This window comes from Ciconia boyciana, chromosome 1 (genome assembly GCF_034638445.1).
Source record: "Ciconia boyciana chromosome 1, ASM3463844v1, whole genome shotgun sequence".
NCBI classification, from domain to species: Eukaryota; Metazoa; Chordata; class Aves; order Ciconiiformes; family Ciconiidae; genus Ciconia; species Ciconia boyciana.
The window spans coordinates 160126936-160145442 of NC_132934.1; the positions used below are offsets into that span (position 1 = coordinate 160126936).

Here is an 18507-nt window from a genome sequence, read left to right on the forward strand (position 1 = left end):
ACAGCTTCTCCCCCCAGCTCAATTTGTCCACATCCATTGACTTTCCATTTTCTTCATCCTCCTTTTCTTGTCTTCCTAATGTGCTGGCAATCCCCTCCTGTCTCTGCACTGTCTAGAAATTTAGTCTGTTAATCAGTCTAACGGTGTGTCCAGCATGTTTCTGCATCGCACCCCCAGCATCTTTTCTGCATGTGGTGGTTTTATCTGATTGTCGCTTGGAGGCTTCTGTAGCTGGTCCTCGCAGTCACTTTGGAAATGAAACTCTTTCTGGTAGTAGTAAAAATTAATCTAATGAAATTTCTCTGTGCAGTAGAGTTGAAAGTGATTGGAAACGGCTTCAAACAGACAAAAGGCAAATGTTTGCTGTGATGCCAAATGGGTGCGAGGCACCTGAGCAGCGCTGTGATTGATGCTTGTCCGAAGGGAAGGCATCCTCGCTCTGCCTCCTGGTGATAAACGCCTCCGAGATACTCCAGCTTCAGCGCAGGCGTATTTGTTGGTTTGGGGATGTAAACTCTCCAGAAGTGAAATGAAAAGTATCTGCAAAGGAGGTTAAGTGGCATTTCAGGTAGTGCCTGGTAGCGTCCAGCGTGGCACTGGTTACTCTAATACTCTTGTTTGTTTTCACAAACCAGCAGCTTGCCGTTTCTGAGCAGACGACTGCTGCGAGGAGACCGTAACCTCCTGATTTCAAAGGAGCCATCATTTTGCTGGTGCCTCTGTGGTTAATGTAAGAAAGGTGTCTTGCCATAAACTTTTTCCGAGGTATTCAGCAAGGTTGGAAAGGGGTCGGCCTGGGCAGGAAGCCCTTGTCTGTGCTATAAAGAAAATAGCAAGCAACAAAATGAAAGCATCAAAGGACCAACAGGATGCGGTCCCAGGAGTCCTCTCTGGCATGTTAGTCCTTCTTGAAAGTTAGCATTGAGTAAAGAGTGACCTTAAAACTCGCTTCATTCAAACAGACTGGGCTCAAGTTTAAAGTTCAAGGCATTTTGTTTTTTCACCTGTTTCCTACAGTTTTAAGAAACTTCTGAAGAATTAATGTGTAACTATATCTGGTCACCGAGCCAACGTGGAGAATTTTTCTCAAGGGAAAATAATGTTACTGTATGGAGGGAGAGAAATGGATACTTTCTGAGTTGGGAGAAAAAGTTTCAACAAAATAAAACCAAAACCCCTGCTACCGCGATTGGAAACAGCCCTGGAGCCGGCATAGTGCACACACTATTTCTTATTTTATTTTCAAAAGAAGCTGGTAGGATCCAATAATTGTCCGAGTCGTGGTAAAAGGATGTTTCTTGTTGAAGCTGCTGCTGCTTGGGAAGCGAGGTCTTGTTTGGGCACAACCTGGGAGCAAAGAGCCTGGTTGCAGCAGTTCAGCTTCACCTGTGAGTGTGTGTTGACTGAGCCAGAGACTGGCCCCATGGCCGCCCATCCCTCTCTCACCATGCTGGAGCTGTTGGGCCCCAAGAGGGAAGACTAAAGCCCTGACCCAAAACTCCATCGGTAGGCGAGGGCAGATGTGGATACGGTGATGCAGCCCTACCACCGCTAACGCTGAGTGGCAACCCGGGCTGCTGGCCGGTGCCAGTTAGGAGCCACTTGTATTTTCACCCAACAGCATCTTCTACCTGCATGATCCTGAAATAGTTACTTTATTTTCTAATCTTTGCACCTTGCATAACGAAGCAACTAGTATTTGATCCCACGAGTGGTTCAGCAGGTCATCTTTCATAGCTTAAAGAAATAGTTTGAAGAGATGACATACAGCTTTCACTCGCATTTCCCCATGCCATTAAATTTTAATGATTCTGGAATTAATATTTCATGAAAGTACCTTCTGAATGGGTTTGTTTTGTCCTGGCAGCTAATACTCAGTATAGAGTTGGGGGGAGGTTGTTTGGTTTTTGGTGGGTTTTCTTTACCTCTTAGGTGGTTTAGTGTAGGTAAGAAGTGTCAAACTGGATTAAGTGAGAAAATGCAACTTCTTGTTGGTGATTCAGTGAAGGGATGTTGTCTATAACTCTTTTCAGCTGCTTAGTGGAAGTCTGTGAAATGACCCTCAAATAAAATTCTGCTCTTTACTCTCCTGCCACAAGGTGGCTAAAAATGTTTTGAAAGCCCACGATATGCGCGTGCTAGAAATGATGCTGATACGTCTAACAGCCTTTCTGCAACGCAACGCATGGCGCGCAGGAGACCAGATGTATTGCACAGAAAAGTGTATATGTCTTATTTATATGGAGCAACGTTCAGAAAATGTTTTTACCAGGTTTATTTCAATCACTCCTCAGCCAGGGGTGACTGGGCTTGGCTTTTTTTTTTTTTCCTTTTAATAGAAGGAGAAGTCATTGCACCCAGCCCAGCCCACGTGAGCGACAGGGCCGCTGTGGACCGCAGCGGTGCGATGGGGAGCTCAGCGGCCGCCTGCCCGCGAAGCCACAGCTCTACCAGTACATCAGCCTCAGGCTCTACACAAACTGTGGCTGAAACTTCAGATTCCCACTCCATCTCCGTTCGTACTGCCCGCTGAATCCATCTACTCAAATGCTAAATCGGAAACACTATCCAAACCTGGGTTAGCAAGGTTTTCGGCTGTTGTCGTTGCTGGATTTTGTGGGCCCTGCACTAGGATGACAGATGTGTTGCTTTAAATCAGTAACGTTTCTGAAGAACCGGCTGCCACGCCATCAGAAATGCATACTTCGTTTTCACCAATTGCAGGAGGGGTAACACTCCTCCCTGCAAACTTTTTGGAAGCTTATCTGCAGCTGCACAGTAGGGATAGAGCTTTTGCTTGATGGAAATGAAACGTATCTTTTTCTTACAGATGCACCACTTGCTATTGAGCTTTTTATGTGCGTTTTAGGTTTTCCTTTTTATTTTTTAACTTATTAACTCTGACAAGTAACCTCTTGGTTGTGAACAATTTAATTCACAATTCATTTTTCTGATTCAAAGTGAACACGAGTGCCCTAATCCCCTAATGGGAATTAATTGCATGTTTCAGTGCTTAACTCTGATCCTTTCTCAATCCCCACTGGGACAAGTTTCTTCCTGAAGGATCTGTGTTTGTTATTCAAAACACAATCTGAAAGGTAATGATTTTTCTTATAAAAGGGAGTCGGACCGACTGCATATTAATGCTCTTTTTATTGTGAGGGAATGAGCTGCATCCAAAAAAACTCGTTTATGTCATGAAGGATAAATTACTCTGAAGTATATCTGATAAAATACAGAGAAAAAAATCAGCGCGGTCCTTTTTCCCTTGTGAAAGCTGTTTGCCAGTAAATAAAGGCACACACCAGTTTTGGTTAGAAAACTGTATTCTGTTACAGAGAAAAACTGTTTACTTCACCAGAGGGGGAAAGTGCCTTGCTACTGATTATTTTAAATGACGCTCCTCTTGGCCAGCAATGTACCCCTTTGGATAACTGACCTGATCTAACAGTCTACTAAAATAAGAGTGAATAGCAGAAAATACATTAATTTTCTACTTCCTGTCTGCTTTTAAAGATTTTTCAAACTTGAAATACATTGTTTAATGACCCTCCTTCCAAAAGGAGCTGTACGTGCTCCTCTGATGCTGGGTAGCTGGCGAGTAGCTGCCAGATGGCCGTGTTGGGTGATGGAGTCACCAGTCAGTGCCCAGTCAGTGACCGAGGGTAAAACGTGGGAAACCATCGAACACTGCAGAACTGCTTCTGCCCTACGGAAATGATGGGGGATGAATGGGGCACAGCATGAAAAATAACCCAGGAACTATGAAGGTACCTTCCCCCCCACACACCTTTCAGTAAAGCCAGCCTTTTATCCCATCAAAACCAATTTTGAGTGGTTTACGCTCACAGATAAATGTTGAACAACATCATTCAGGGTCTGTTTTCAAGAGAGGGCTAGCACAGCTGCAAATCGGCTACTTCAGGCAGAGGTGGCTTAGCACTTTTGGGTATCTGGGGTCAGCAGGAGTACGGCATTACCTGGCCTTTCTGCCAGCAGCCCTAGCTTCCAGTTTTGTTAGCACTAAAATACCGCATTCCCCCCCGCCCCCCAAGGTAAATACATGGAAATAACATCTGTGCAGCTCCCTGCACAGAAGTCTTAGCTTGCTGCGGCTGTGAGCATCGTGCTGCTTGCTCTTCTCTTCCCTTTTTTTTATTAAGCCTGACCAAGCTGCTGTTACTATTTGAAAAAAATACCATCAAATACATGCAACTGCAGTGCAACAGGACCAGAAGTTTGACTGCGTTGATTTGTTTTTGGATAATTAATGCCGCTGTGCTTTATTTTACCCCAAAACAAGAAGACACATGAACTTCCAAACTGCAACCAGGCTCTTCTGTCACTGAATAAAATGTTGGGTTTTTTTTCAAATGCTGAGTGCTGCCATGGTGAAAGTGGAACCTGAGCAGAAGAGGGAGGGAAGCAGGCACTTCCCCAGGGTGTGCGGGGCCGCACCCGGAGTCAGCACCGCTGGGTTTCCCAGGGAGTGTGTGACCAGGGCCATCAGTTCAGGCTTTGAAAAAACACCACCACACCCTAACAAGGGAAAACAAACTAACTGTGGCTTCACTCCTGCAGGTTTTAATAAGCAGGTTTGACCTGGGCTAATTAAACCATAAATGCAGTGGCACAGCATAGGAAGATGCCTGCTTAGCTGAACTGATCCATGATGTCTTTTGGGTTTATGTTTTTCTCCCCCATAAAGGATGTGCTAAGTGGAGCTTGTTTCCATCACTGGGCTGGCTCCCATAACGGTGAGAGAGAAAAAAAAATGCAGAAAGGCTCAGGGATGCATTGGCTGATGTTGTGGATTCCTTAGAGAAACCATGGGATGCAATTTGATTACAGCAAAGAACTGCAAGTGTGACTTTCTCCTGGTGTCTGTTTTTCACTGTTACACTTTTTGACTGGAAAGTTTAAAGAGATAGTTGAATTTAGTATGATATTTAAATGAGGTGTAGGACTATGAGAACACTTTTGCACGCACCTGAAGAGTCTTGCACGTACAATGCATCTTGGCACGGGTGGGGTTCTCCAGAGTGTTGGGCACAGCAGCCATGTGGGTAATGTACACCTTTGTCTTTCAGCTGCTTTTGCAGGTACGATGGCTCGTGTCTTCGTCTACGGCACGCTTAAGAAGGGCCAGCCCAACTACAAGCACATGATCAACACGGCCAAGGGGCTAGCGAAATTCCAAGGAAGGGGCCGCACGGTGGAGAAGTACCCGCTGGTGATTGCAGGAAAATACAACATTCCTTACATGCTGAACATCCCAGGAACAGGACACCACGTTGCTGGGGAGATTTACTCGGTTGACGACCAGATGCTGCAGTTCCTGGATGAGTTTGAAGGCTGCCCAGACATGTACCAGCGTACCCTGATGAGAATCGAGGTGGTGGAGTGGGAAGGGAAGGGCGGCGCAGGCGAGGCGCGGGCAGCTGCCGAGGGCGTCGTGGAGTGCTTCGTGTACAGCACGATGACGTACCCGCCCGAGTGGGTCGGCCTCCCCTACCATGACAGTTATGACTCCTCGGGGAAGCACGGCCTCTCCTACGTCCTACGCGAAAGCCGGGAGTAGAAACGGGAGATAACGCAGCCCGGCCGAAGACGTAGTACTAAGCATGTGTCGATCGGTAACCTTTCCAGGAAAGCTGTAATACCTTTCTATTAAAACACAGGATCTCTTGTAACCTTCCCAACCCAGGAGCCTTGGCGCTAGTGTTGAAGTCTTGTAGGCCCAGAGATGGGGACTCGTCCCCGGCTAGTCAGCGTCCTCCTCGCCCCCGCTAACCTGCTGCAAGTAACTGGGTTTGTATGAGGCGTAAAACAACTGCTACCTGTGCACATCGGTTTTGGGGTCTAGTTATTTTCTCCATCCCCCCCTTTGCCTCAGTGCATGACTCAGGTCAGTGAAAGGCGGAGGAACAGACTAATTTTCTTTTTTACCCGAATTGACAAATTTTCTTGTGTAGTTCTCCAAGGTGGGAGGATTAATGATGATACTATTGCACTAACAGCTGAAAGTGATTAAAAAAAATCACATCTGCAAACAAAGTAAAGCACAACTCACGTTTAATACTCACTTGTAATGGTGTTTAGTAGGTTACTGAATGTAAACGGGGAGAGATGACCATACAGATACTGTGAGCTTCAAAACAAGTATTAAATTGCTGGAGAAATAGAGAAAATTTAAAGACTATTCTCACTCTGTGTTGCAGCATTCTCCTGAACTGGAAAAGAGTATTTTTAAAACATCTTTAGTTTTATAAGGTACTGTGAAGAAATATTAAAAGAATATAAGAGAATTACATTTAAAATCATATTTTTAATTTAACATTCTAAGCACTTTAGGTACCACTTCAGTTCACTGAGTGACTGTGGGGTCTGGGGGTTGGGTGGGGCATTGGGGACCAGGGAAAGCAAACCTGATTTCAGCTGCCCACCACGCTACAGCAGATGCAGCTGTTGTGAGCGTGTACTATCAGGGTGACTTTAAGCCAAGCACTTTAATGCAGAACTTGGAACCATATGCAAACTGAATTTCCTGTCAGGGGGGAGATTTTATATACATTATAAAAAAATATCAAAAGGACCTGTATTGTGATTATTGCAACATTTAAACAGGGCGGGGGCAGGGGGGTGAAGATGAAAAGACAACTGTTGTCCCCCTGACCCAACCAACTGTGCTGGTTTCTGTACAGTCTGGAAAAATTGTGGCTTTCTGTTGTTATGCTACTGTGCCTTATATTTTCCTTCATCTGCAGTGTTTGGTACATATAGATTGTACAGTATACAAGGCTGCCAAAGGGATGCGAGCAGGGAATGTATGCCATGCAGTGAGCCAAACTATGATGAAATGTACTAAGGATACCATTAAGAACAACGTTGTACTTCTGCTTCACTGCCAGTAGCCCTGTGATGGCCAAAGGAGATCCAGGGTAGGGAATCAGCCCAGGGATCCACGGTAAGCAATCAACCTAAACTTTATCAGGAACAGACACTGCTGCATCTCATTTAGAAAAACAGAGAGAAAGCTTGTGTTGCCGCAGTAGATAAATTAAGAAATTTTAAGGTAGAATAGTCATGTTGTGTCTCTTTACCATACTTTTTTTTTTTTTTTTTTAATTAGTTTAGGGCAACCTGCAGCAGCTGAACTGTGCTCCTTTTGGAAGGAGCAAGGTGGCATTAAGGACATTTGTAGGAAGATCTGCAGGGTGTCTGCCTCAGTTCCTCCAACTCCAAAAGCATTAATTTTCCTGGAGGGCAGGTACTACCCAACCACTCTCCTTACTCATCTTGATGGGTTTTGTAAACTACTTAACAAAGCAGGTCCCTGTACTACATTATTCCCCCTTGGCCATGTGATGTAGTTGGCAGCATCTCAATAACACGAAAAACACCTCTTCAATCTGAAGTTTCAAGCAGAATCATGAATCTTTCTGGTTGAACATGAGTCACCAGCCTTGTCACAGACTTTTCGTCCTTCACCTTCCAGTAAAGGGCCCAGGCGCCTCTGGCCAGAGGGATTTTTCTGGGAAGTAGCATGACTCTGCACATCCTAGGCAAGAAAATGAGAGCAGGCCCCCTCTTCTCCGGTGCAGTGGTCAAGGCACAGCAGGAACGGTGACTTAGAGGTATGTATAAAAAAAACAGCTGTAGGAGGTGAGACCAAAGGCAGGAGTAGCCCAGTGTCCTGGCCCAGCAGTGGGCAGCAGCGGAGGCCTTAGGCAAGAGCATAGGGAAAGAGCTGATGCTGACAGTGTGCAGGGACGGCGGAGGTATCGCTGTATGTAGTGAGCTGCAGCTGCTGACTTACGGAGCTAGATCCACTAATGGAAGAAAGAGCCTCTGTTAACCACACACTAACATTTTGAACCCAGTAAACTTCTGGTATCTTCACCTGTGGCATGGAGTTCCTGAGTGAGGAGGGAAAAAAAATACATCCTCTTACCTGTTCTGACCAAGTCACCAGCCCTCTCACTTCTGCTCAAGTCTCTTCCTCCTCTCCAGGCCCCCTCTGGTTGCCCACACTGGATACGCAGCTCTTCAGCAGGATATAGTTACATATTATGAACGGTCCTAGTTCTTCACACAGTCTTTAGTAAGAGCCTCCACAACAAAAGATCAGACACTTGGGTCTCCCTTTCCTCTAAGAGTTCAGGAGGAGGCTTGGCCTGAGGGACAGCAAGTGCCTCCAGCAATACCTTGGGGCAGCTAAGGGGCTTCAGGGACAGTGCCAGCTCCTTCTGTAAGGACTTGCATCCAGTAATCAACTGAAAGAAGGGGGGGAAATTTGAGTGTGGAGTCTGAATAAAAGAAGAAAATTCCCTTACAACTGTAAATGCAAATACATGCGGAAAGTCTGCACTAGCAAAATAAAATATCTAACCTGTAATTTAAATCTAGTCTATACAAAGGCTTCAAAATATTACAATAAATCTGATCAGAATTTAAGCCATGAGCAGTACTTGTTCAGCGCTTACACAGAGCATAGGAAAACTGCTCGGTCAACCACTCAGTGGTTAATTTTTCACTCTTACCAACTATTCTGTACAGTTTGGCTGGGGCCTCAAACCAGTGATACTACCATGGAGAAGATGAATCGGATTTGGGCGTTTGTTTTCTTCTTTTAAAAAAGAGGCTTTTCCTGTTTTAAAGCAGAAATGGTATTTTATTGATTTTATTTGATCCTGAAAAATCAAAGCATTACAAAGGTTATGTACAAGTATTTCTGGAAGTAAAAATCTGGGATCTGTTGCCAAGGTTTAACATCTGTGTTTGCTGTCTTAACCACTGATACAATAAATATGACTGTATAAAATCTTGCACATAGGACTGTCCATCTTCTGTGTTGAATTGCCTTGATTTTACTTTATGGATGGAAATAATAAAGGCTTAGCTAATTCAACAGTGTGGACGCAACCTTTCATTCAAGTTCCACCAGCAGATCTCCTTCTCCAACAGTATCACCAGCTTTGCAGTGCACAGCTTTCACCTACAGTACAGAAACAGAAACAATTTCAAATCTTCCTCAACAGCATGGTTAACTAAATGGCTTGGTTGACATTGCATATATAGAGTATCACATCTGCATGCACAGGGTAAATGGCCACTGTACGACATTATGACCACCACGGGGCTCACAGGCGCATGTATGTCGGAAGGGGCTTGAGAGGTTGCCAGCTCGACCTCCAGTGCTCAGAGTCCGGCTGAGTTTTGAGTATCTCTGAGGATGGAGACTCCACAAGTGTAACTGAATTTTGGGACTGCAGCCATGAAGTGGGCTTCCCTCAATCCCCAGACAGCTGAGATAGATTGATTCAAATCTGAATTTGGATCCTTTAACATAACTGAACTGGGCAAAGGGACTACCCCTGTCAAATACATGCAACTACATCTGTAGCTGAATTACATACTCACATGCAGATTCCTGCATTTTAAAACACAAACATCTTATACTAGTCCGTCATTTCCTCTATAAAAGGCTGTAACGTGTTTGAATTCCCTTTCAGCACATGGAGCTCCAGAAAATACTTGAAGCTATATATTAGAGTTTGCTTGCAGTATTAATTCAGAGCTCACACTGACGTGCCCAATTCTTGGTCAAAACCTTATTCAGCAGTTAGCTCAGTTCACTCACCCAAATATTACCTTGGGCTCCTAGGGGAAACCTGCAGCATACCCGAAATACCAGGCTACTACTGCTACACTACTGCCCACGTCCGAGTTTGAGAGTCTAAAGCCACGTGAGCTATAAGCGTATCTCTGGCTCTGTAGCGCAGGCATATTCACTGCGTTGCCCCAGACATGAAGCTGAACACCATACACAGGCAAAGACACCATGAGAAGTACAAAAAAGAGCTTTATTTCTAAATCAACAGCTAGGCAGCCTACCCGATTCCCGAGTCTCAATCTTTTAAGAGATGAAAACAGTGTGAAAAATCTACTTCTTTTTTTTCTTTTTCCACAAAGCCAAGGTTCCGCAAACACTGCAGCTAACTCGTGTTTCAAACTCCCCAGTGATTTTTGACGTGCAGCGGGGCCAGCTCCCCGTTCTGACCCACGCGCAGCTGTCCCGCAGGAGGCACACCAGTTCCTCTCCATCTTTCCCTCATTTTTAAACCACCTGCAGCTGGAGTAAACTCAAAGTAGATAAAAACAAGCCACTTTTCTCACAATTACAAACAGGAAGATGGGGTTTGATGCAGAAAAGGAATTCAGCCGGGAATGAAAATGGGAATGTCTTCCAGCTGAAGACAAACGAACTGAGTTTCAAAACACGGTTTCAAAGCATCAAAACATGGACTAACAGCCAGTGCCAAACATCCCATTCCTGTGGAGGGGCCAAGTTATTTTAGCACTCGGAGCCATGACTTTGCACTGCAGAACGGGATGAATTCTGTTTAGTAGCTTCATTTCTACACAGCCCAAAACTTTTTTTTCAAATTCTTAAAATTCTAAAGAATCAAATAATTTGCTTATTATTAAAATGGAGACACCAAGGGGACATTGCAAGGTGCACATCGGGCCCACTGAATGGCCTGTGCACTATTCCAATCCCACTTTGAAGGATTAATAAGCCAAACATGGGGTTTATGTGGCATCTGTACAGAGTGAGTGGGAGATACTTATTACTGGGAGAAGTACAAGCAGGATTTTAAGGAACAGGCCCACGGGTGGCAGCACACCTTGGTGGGAAAGGGAAGGTTAAAGTAAAAAATAAAAGGGAGTGGGTGGGAGAAGGAATGGCATTTTAATTACAAATACTCACTAGTTAAATTAAAAACAGCGGATGCAAGGAGCAGCAATAAGGGGTCAAACAAAAGCGGCAAAGATGAAAAACTAAATGCTGGGAAATATTAATCAAGTGAGAAAATAAATTATATAGGAATCAATGCATGAAATAAAATAATAAAGTGGCAATATTAGAGCAACAGGAGAAGGCACATTCTCCCTCTCTCTGCAATTTTTTTCCCTCAAGACCCAATTTTGCACTAGACGTGCTGGAAGAGGCAAGCCCTGGGTCCCAGCCTCAGTGACGATTTTCGTGCTGTGCCAAATAAGCCTTTCTTGTAAACACACAAACAGTCCTTGGCATAGAGACCCGTCTTGAGAGCTCAGCGAATCTTGCCAGTGGCTAACCCTGTCCCTGCCCTGGAGAGTCAGGCTCCTCGCTGCCTCCCTCCGGGCTAAGGGATCTTGCATTGGGCTTGGTTTTGCTATTTCTAATAACAAAACGGCAGTGCTTCAGGGAGCATAGAGGGGCATGTCCCCAGGAAAAGAAGGGCTAGGACATGCTAGGAAATACAAGATAAGAGGAGAATGTAAAATCCAGATCTTTGGGAAGGACTCTGACCAGTGACTCTTCAAGAGTGACTCTGCTCTCCCTTTGAAAAGGATGGATCAGGGGTCTGTGTCCAGGTGATGGTTTCATGCTGTGAACTATAATCTGGCACAGCGATGCTCTGAGGCCCTGATTTAGGGGCTGACAGTCCCCAGACCAGCTGGGACTTAAGGCACGCCCTTGTCATATAAGCTTAACCAGTTCCCTGCCCCGAGCGCTGGTTTTGGTACATCCTGTGTCGCAGGAGGAGAGTCCCAGCTCAGGGGCTGCAACGCTGATCCCTCTAGAAGCAAGACACTGCAACGCACAGCCTTGCAAAGCTTAACATGTTTGCAGATCTACGCTTCGTATTTAACAGTCACAATAATAAAAAAATTGCTTTTCTCATCTTCCTGCAGAAGCACTTTCTATGCCTTGTTCTGAGTGGTTTTTTAATGTCAAATTGTTTGCCATTAATGAATTAACTGGCAAAGAGAACTTCAATTGCTCTCTGGAAAGATGGAATTTGGAGAAACAGTCTGCAACACCTTTCAATTCAACTTGGCATTGTACATCATAGAAAACAAATCATTTAGGAGAAAAAGAGTTATATGAATTTCTGAAGCCAGTAAAACTATTTCCTGCTGTGCTATCTAAGGCTCGGAACTACTTAACAGCATTCACAGCAGATGCAAATGTTAAAAATTAAAGACACCTCACTTTGAAAGACTTACAACAATCAGACTTAATTCCTTAACAACCAGAATCCTCCCTTTTTTCCTTTTAAAATTCTATCCTATTTGGCAAGTTGCATATGGTTTTAAGTGACCCAAGGTAGCTTACCTTGCCTGTTTTAGCAGCAATCATACTGTTCTGCATCTTCATTGCTTCAATTACACAAATCTCTTGACCTTCTGAAACCTGTTAAAATTAAAGCAGTACAAAATGAGGATAGAGGATTTGAAATGCTCTGAGTGTGCACGATTCTCCTGGAAAACGAAGGGATGATTTCATAAAATGCTAAAAAGACTTTCACGGCACAAGTCAGGTCAGCCAGCTACACAGTCACAACACAAACCACAATCACAAACAGCAGTTGCCTTTGACAAACTAGCAGCAACGCAGGGAAAAAGGAATCACCTACTTAAAACTATCACCCCAGACAAACCTGAAAGGCTCCTATCCCATCCATTCAGCTCCAACTTCTACAGTTCGCATTTCACATCCATCACAGTTCGACATTAAATCCAGAGCAAAATTTAATCTGTGCAGTTTTGGCCGGGGAGCCTTTGCTTTCCTTCCCTGGCGCAGATCCTGCAGGTACTAATCCTGATTCAGAAGCCAAAAGTTTCTTGGCACGTGTCTGGGGGAGCATGGGCTGGAAGCTCCGGCAATGCTCCGGCGTGGGCAATGCCGAGCAGCAAGTCACACCTCTGCACGTGGCAGAATCCGGCTGGCGGCTGATGGCTTCGGACTGACGGAAGGGAGCACGCCTGCAAGGAACCACCACCTCTCATCCGCAAGGGAGGCATCACGGAAGCAAAACCATCATTTTCACCACAGCTGATAGCTCTTCAAGGAAAACATTCATGTTTCCTCTTTCTGCTTGTTTGCACTCTGCTAACAGGCATGCACAAGCTCAAGGTCACCAGTAACCCACTGGGCTGCTCTGCTGGGCTCCCTCTGCCTCCCAGTCGGATCCTCCCTCCAACGCCTTGGACCACCCTGCGCAGAGGAAACAGCCACTCGAGGCTTTACAGCGGTCGGGGGGCTGCCTACACGTGAGGGGAAAAACACGGGGTTCAGAATTTATCCCTCGTGTAACCCAGCGATCAGCCAGTCATCCCATGAAGACGATTTCACTGAGGTGCTGGAGCGTGTCCAGAGAAGGGCAACGAAGCTGGGGAAGGGTCTGGAGCACAAGTCTGATGAGGAGTGGCTGAGGGAACTGGGGTTGTTTAGGCTGGAGAAAAGGAGGCTGAGGGGAGACCTTATCGCTCTCTACCTGAAAGGGGGTTGTAGCGAGGTGGGGGTCGGTCTCTTCTCCCAGGTAACGAGTGACAGGACGAGAGGAAATGGCCTCAAGTTGCGCCAGGGGAGCTTTACACTGGATATTAGGAAATTTTACTTCACTGAAAGGGTTGTCCAGCACTGGAACAGGCTGCCCAGGGAAGCGGTGGAGTCACCATCCCTGGAAGTATTTAAAAGACGTCTGGATGAGGTGCTTAGGGACATGGTTTAGTGGTGGTCTTGGTAGTGTTAGGTTTATGGTTGGACTTGATGATCTTAAAGGTCTTTTCCAACCTATACGATTCTGTGATTTATGCTGGAGAGGGAAGGGTGCTAGGCCCTGCGTGCCAGCATTTAGGACTTGTGCAGGTACACCCCTCTGGGATGCCTGGCTCCGAGTGCCCACTGCAAGTCTTTCCATTAGGCTCTTTTGCAGATGTCATCTGCCATTCACTCATTATCCCAGCAAATTTGTGATGCTTTCACTCTGATGTCAAGGTTTCATTAAAGAGGGTAATTTGAGACCTGCAGAGATCTGGTTTATGCATTGTTATATGTGTCAGTGCCCTCAAAATGTGGTTGTTTATATATGTACATACATACACTTAGATATATTTCTCTAAATATATGTAAAATGAATAATACATATTTAAGGACAAGTGTGTACCACTTTGGAGGAACATACTGTCTAACAGACAGGTGTGAAGTCAGAGATCAAATGCACATTGCATGAAGTACATTCTGAAAATTTAAATAAAGCTTTTTTTCTAAAGCGTGCACTAGCAATGACTAAAAAGCATTGATGTATGTCTGCCTATGGATTCTGAGCAAGAGAGAAGAAAAGACATTACATTAAAGGTAACACAGCCTTTCTCCAACAGACTGCCAACAGCAATATGATGGGCTTTTTGGGGTAAGGAAGGAAAGCATTTGCTATGGGAACATGGTGTACTAACCAGATGCAGAGAATAACCAACATCCAACACTTCACCTGCAGAAATTCCATCCCGAGCTTCAGCATTTAAGTCATTAGCAGTGTCAAATTCAGTGAATAGTACCAAAGACTTGTTCTTTGTCCCCAGTTATTTCCCCTCTATTCCGTTTCCCTGTCTTTTGTCTCCTTCCTTCCACACCTGCTGCTCTGCCTGTAGCCTTGTCCCAGCAGCTCCTTCTTTCCTTCCTTGCTTCTTTTCCTCCTCTTCTCCCTATCTCACTGCTCACCTTTTCTTCCATCTGCTCTGAACTTTCCAGACATTTCTGAGGTTAAGAGGAAGCTATGAATATCTACTTCTATTAAAAAACCAACCAACCAACCAGCAATAAAACAAAAACAAAACAAAAACAAACAAACAAACAAAAAACACACAAAAAAACCCAACCAAAAAAACCCCACCAAACCTAACAAACAAGGCAAGAATGTTTGTTGGAGGATTATTTTTAATAGCGTATTTCAGAAACAAATTTGCCACCCTCTGGTTAAACTCAGCTATCAGAGCGCCAAGAACATGGGCCTCTAAAGGTTGCTGAAGATTGAGATGCTAAGGAGTGCAGATCTGAATTGAGTGGCCTAATTTCAAGGGCACAAGAAACTCTCCTCCTGAGCCCCAGTGCTATTCAACTGTAACATGGCTTCATCAGGTGGGCAGCATGCAAATGAATTTAGATAATTGCAAAGTCAGCAATTATCTAAACGAGTTCTGGAAATACGTCTACTGGAAGAGTACAGAATTGTCTCTGTAGATCGTAAGTACAGCACTAAAATGCCAGGAAGTATTGGTGGTCGTGGGATGGAAATGTCCATGAACCTGAACTTCTCCTCAGTTTCCTCCCTTTCTCAAAAATAAAGTTTTTGTGTTTTATATAACACCTGCTGAGTTGATGACAAAGGAAGCGGTGTCCGGGAAGGAAATAACCCCCCCAACCCACAAAATGTATAGACAAGGTATCCAGTTAACATCTAGCCTTACTAATTTGGAAGGAAGGAGGCACTTTCAGCAGGTACCACGTGTGAAAATGCTGTGTCAGTACTTCTGATGATGTGCAATTTGTTGAAAATTACCTTGGTGAAAGTGTCACTTAAGCACAGAAGTTTAATTACTGTTCTTATGTTAAACCTTTACAGCTCCACTCATTGTGTTGCAAAGCGACAAATCCTAAAATTAGGCACTTGTATCTCTCTTTTCTCTTTTTCAGTCTTTTGGGCATTGTCCAATTTCTTTCATTCCATAATTGCACATATCCTTTTGCCTGTTATTTAGCCTGCAAATGAAAACCGCAGCAATGTGTACAAGTTCTTGCTTTCTAAGGATTTATCTGGACCATTTTTAACGTTGCATTTTCATTGTATAATTTACTTCTTTCAGTGGATGGTAAACCAATGTAAACCACCATCTTTACATTTCAATTTAGAGAGGTCTCAGTGATGACCCAAATCTGTCAAAACAGGCAAATAAAATCAAACAAAAAAATCTGATTGATTGGAACCAAATAAGATAAAAGGGTTCCTTTTCTTAAAATAAATTAAACTTTGGTATCTTTCTCACAGAGTTACACTACAGACAAATCTACCTTTACATTGCTCGGAATATCAAAACAAATGAGTGATTAACTGTTAGACATGCAGTCTGTATTTTACTAGTTTATTTCCGCACGGTACAGTTCGAAATAGCCATTCAGTTTTGTTCACTCTGAGAAGAGCGAACAGGAAAAAGAAGGGGGGGGAAAAAAAGAAAAAAAAGGAAGAAAAATCATTGAAGAGGAGGGTACTTAACATCTCAATGCGGCTAACAATTCTGATGTGAATTTGGGAACAGTCAATAGCACTGTTTGAATAACTTGGGGGCTGCATGGTGGCTGTTATCTCCGCTGGCTGAAAGGTTACGCACCAGACAGGGAACTGTCTCCAGTCATTTCCCCACCAAGCAACGCACGACATGGGGTGGAAGCAGAATTTGAGAAGCCGCAACCCCGAGCTGTTCTCACTGCACCTACAGGAGGACCATAAAGACTAATTGCACTTACAGATAGGTCTCTTCAAAACTCAGAGACACAAAAAGACAGCGCACACCCCAGGGCAGTGCTACCACGGGATCTTTGTGAATATGGTACACTTTCCTCGGACTTTTGTGCATCATCTGATAGAGACTTAATGATTGTGACAGGACGTCTTCAACGTTAGGCTTACAAAATGGTCACAAGCCCCGCAAGTCTTTCTGATAAACCCAATCGGCACTGATGTATTTCCCCGCTCCCTGTCTAATTGGTGTAAAGTTTGCGGATCTGAATCCCCAATCTTTTATCCAGTTTGCTGCGTCCTCTCCTTTGACGTGAGGTCAGGGTTCACATTCACATCCGATTATCGAAGTGGCACTCATTAACCAGCAGCCTGCCTCGCACCAAAATGAGTTCGCTGGAAGGGGAACTCGGCCCATTTACTCAGCAGATTTTAGCATTTTAAGGAGGCCTGAATGTCACACAGTATTGCTACGTTTTGAGGAGTTTCAGACATCTCCAGCTGATGATTAATTGTGAGTGATGGGAAATAAAATCCAGTAAAGCCAGCTGCTTGCCATGGTCGGCAAAATTACTATAATGGATATAGGCTGCCAATTTTCCAGTTTTACTGGCAAGTCTTCCAAGTGTAATTAAGGGAAGTTATAAATGATATGGAAATCTATCAAGTCCCATTTATTTTCAGAGGACTCTTTCCCCTGAGACTTTTATCTTCAAGCTTATAGTTTGCTTTGTTGTGCTAATGATTTAAACCACTTCTTATTTCTGATTAAAGCCCCCAATATCCTTCATAAGAAGTTAGATCCACTTCATTCAGAAGGATTTAAAGAAACAGAAACCTTTTTAAAGTTGTGTTCGTTAACCGTGCTGAGCTCTCGCTTCCTCTGTGGAGGCAGAACGGAGCATCCTCCATCTTAGGCACCCCGCTACCGCCTGGATTTCTGCTTCTGACAAATTCTGGGGATTAGGAAAGATCTGGTGGGGGGGGAGGGAGGGAAAAGAGGGCATTAAAAAAATAAAATAAAAAAATCCACCATCAACAAAACCCCAGCTTCACTCCAAATCCTAAATCCTCCAAAAACAAAGATCGCTGGTGCTGCCTTAGACGCTAGGCATTTAGCACAGGGTGGTGTTGCTCGCTAATGTTGTTTGATTTGGAATAAAAGCATGAAAATGATGTGCAAAGGCCTAAAATTGGAGATGTAAAGGATGACTGCACAGTATTCCATTTCTCAATTTCATCCTTCAGAGCCACAAAATGGGGGTGATACAGTTACTGGATGAGATTTACAGTAACAGCTGTGGTCTTCCCACACAAGGGAGGACCTTCTAATGGGCTAAGGTCTGTTTTGAACAGACGGGGAGTAGCAAAACAAGGTTCCCTATTAAGGGTGTGCAGTAATATTCCTGATAAAGAAAATGAGTAGTGGTAGTCAGACTGCTTTAAGAGACCTAAATCTCCTTTCGCTGTTAAAAAGAAAAAAAAATAGAGCTATTTAGAAAGTGCTAACTGCTAAATAAATGAAAGACATGTAAATGTAAGGGTTTGGTTTTTTCTTAATCTCCTCGCTACGAACTGTAAAGAATGCATAGGAACCAGTGCCAGGGGCATATGGCTTTCTCCTGTGCTGAACATTCATACAAAAGACAGGTTCATCAGTCATTGGAGTATCTGGATAAAAAATTAGCTCCTGATGGATGGTATTTAGAGCTTACCTGCTGCTAGTACATTACCAGAGAAACACAGGTTTTGAAACCCACATGACATTAGAAACTGCAGACCATGAAATACCCTACGTGCAAGCGCGCTCATAATGTACGCCAGGTTATACAAAATAAGAAATAAGCTATTTAAACCCTCTGCCTAAAATTGGGCCCGCTGCAAGGAACCCTGGGTCAGCCCTACACAGGCCAATTAATGCACAGCATCTGCTGTATAGAAGCCGTGCATGAAGCACTTCCGAATGATTTCAGCAATTAAAAGAAAACTGTTTCCTGCCTGTTCTGACAGCGACTGTTTCAATGCAAGAGTGAACACCAAATCATTGTGTGCAGCTGAAAAAATTAAGTCTTTTTTTTTTTTTTTTAATCTTGTGAAAAGGGGGTGGGAGGGATGAAGATTTCTTACGGAATCGGATCGTTCTTTTGTTGTCCGACAT

At 44.2% G+C, this 18507-nt stretch overlaps 2 protein-coding genes across 4 annotated transcripts in view; one reads left to right on the forward strand and one right to left on the reverse strand.

Moving 5' to 3' along the window:
* GGACT (gamma-glutamylamine cyclotransferase) overlaps nt 1–8729 on the forward strand; it is a 32631-nt gene extending 23902 nt beyond the window's left edge. For 2 of the 3 annotated variants that reach the window (XM_072849939.1, XM_072849940.1), the window contains exon 2: nt 5091–8667. In XM_072849939.1, the coding sequence (XP_072706040.1) occupies nt 5108–5581 (474 nt within the window). In that variant the 5' untranslated portion in view covers nt 5091–5107 and the 3' untranslated portion in view covers nt 5582–8667. Of the gene's footprint in view, nt 1–5090 lie in introns of all 3 variants that reach the window. The other variant, XR_012040391.1, reaches the window with a different exon arrangement.
* PCCA (propionyl-CoA carboxylase subunit alpha) overlaps nt 8710–18507 on the reverse strand; it is a 300137-nt gene continuing 290339 nt past the window's right edge. The window contains exons 23-24 of the mRNA XM_072849938.1: nt 12170–12247; nt 8710–8998 (exon numbers count right to left, since the gene is read on the reverse strand). Of these exons, the coding sequence (XP_072706039.1) occupies nt 8930–8998; nt 12170–12247 (147 nt within the window). The 3' untranslated portion in view covers nt 8710–8929. The remainder of the gene's footprint in view (nt 8999–12169; nt 12248–18507) is intronic.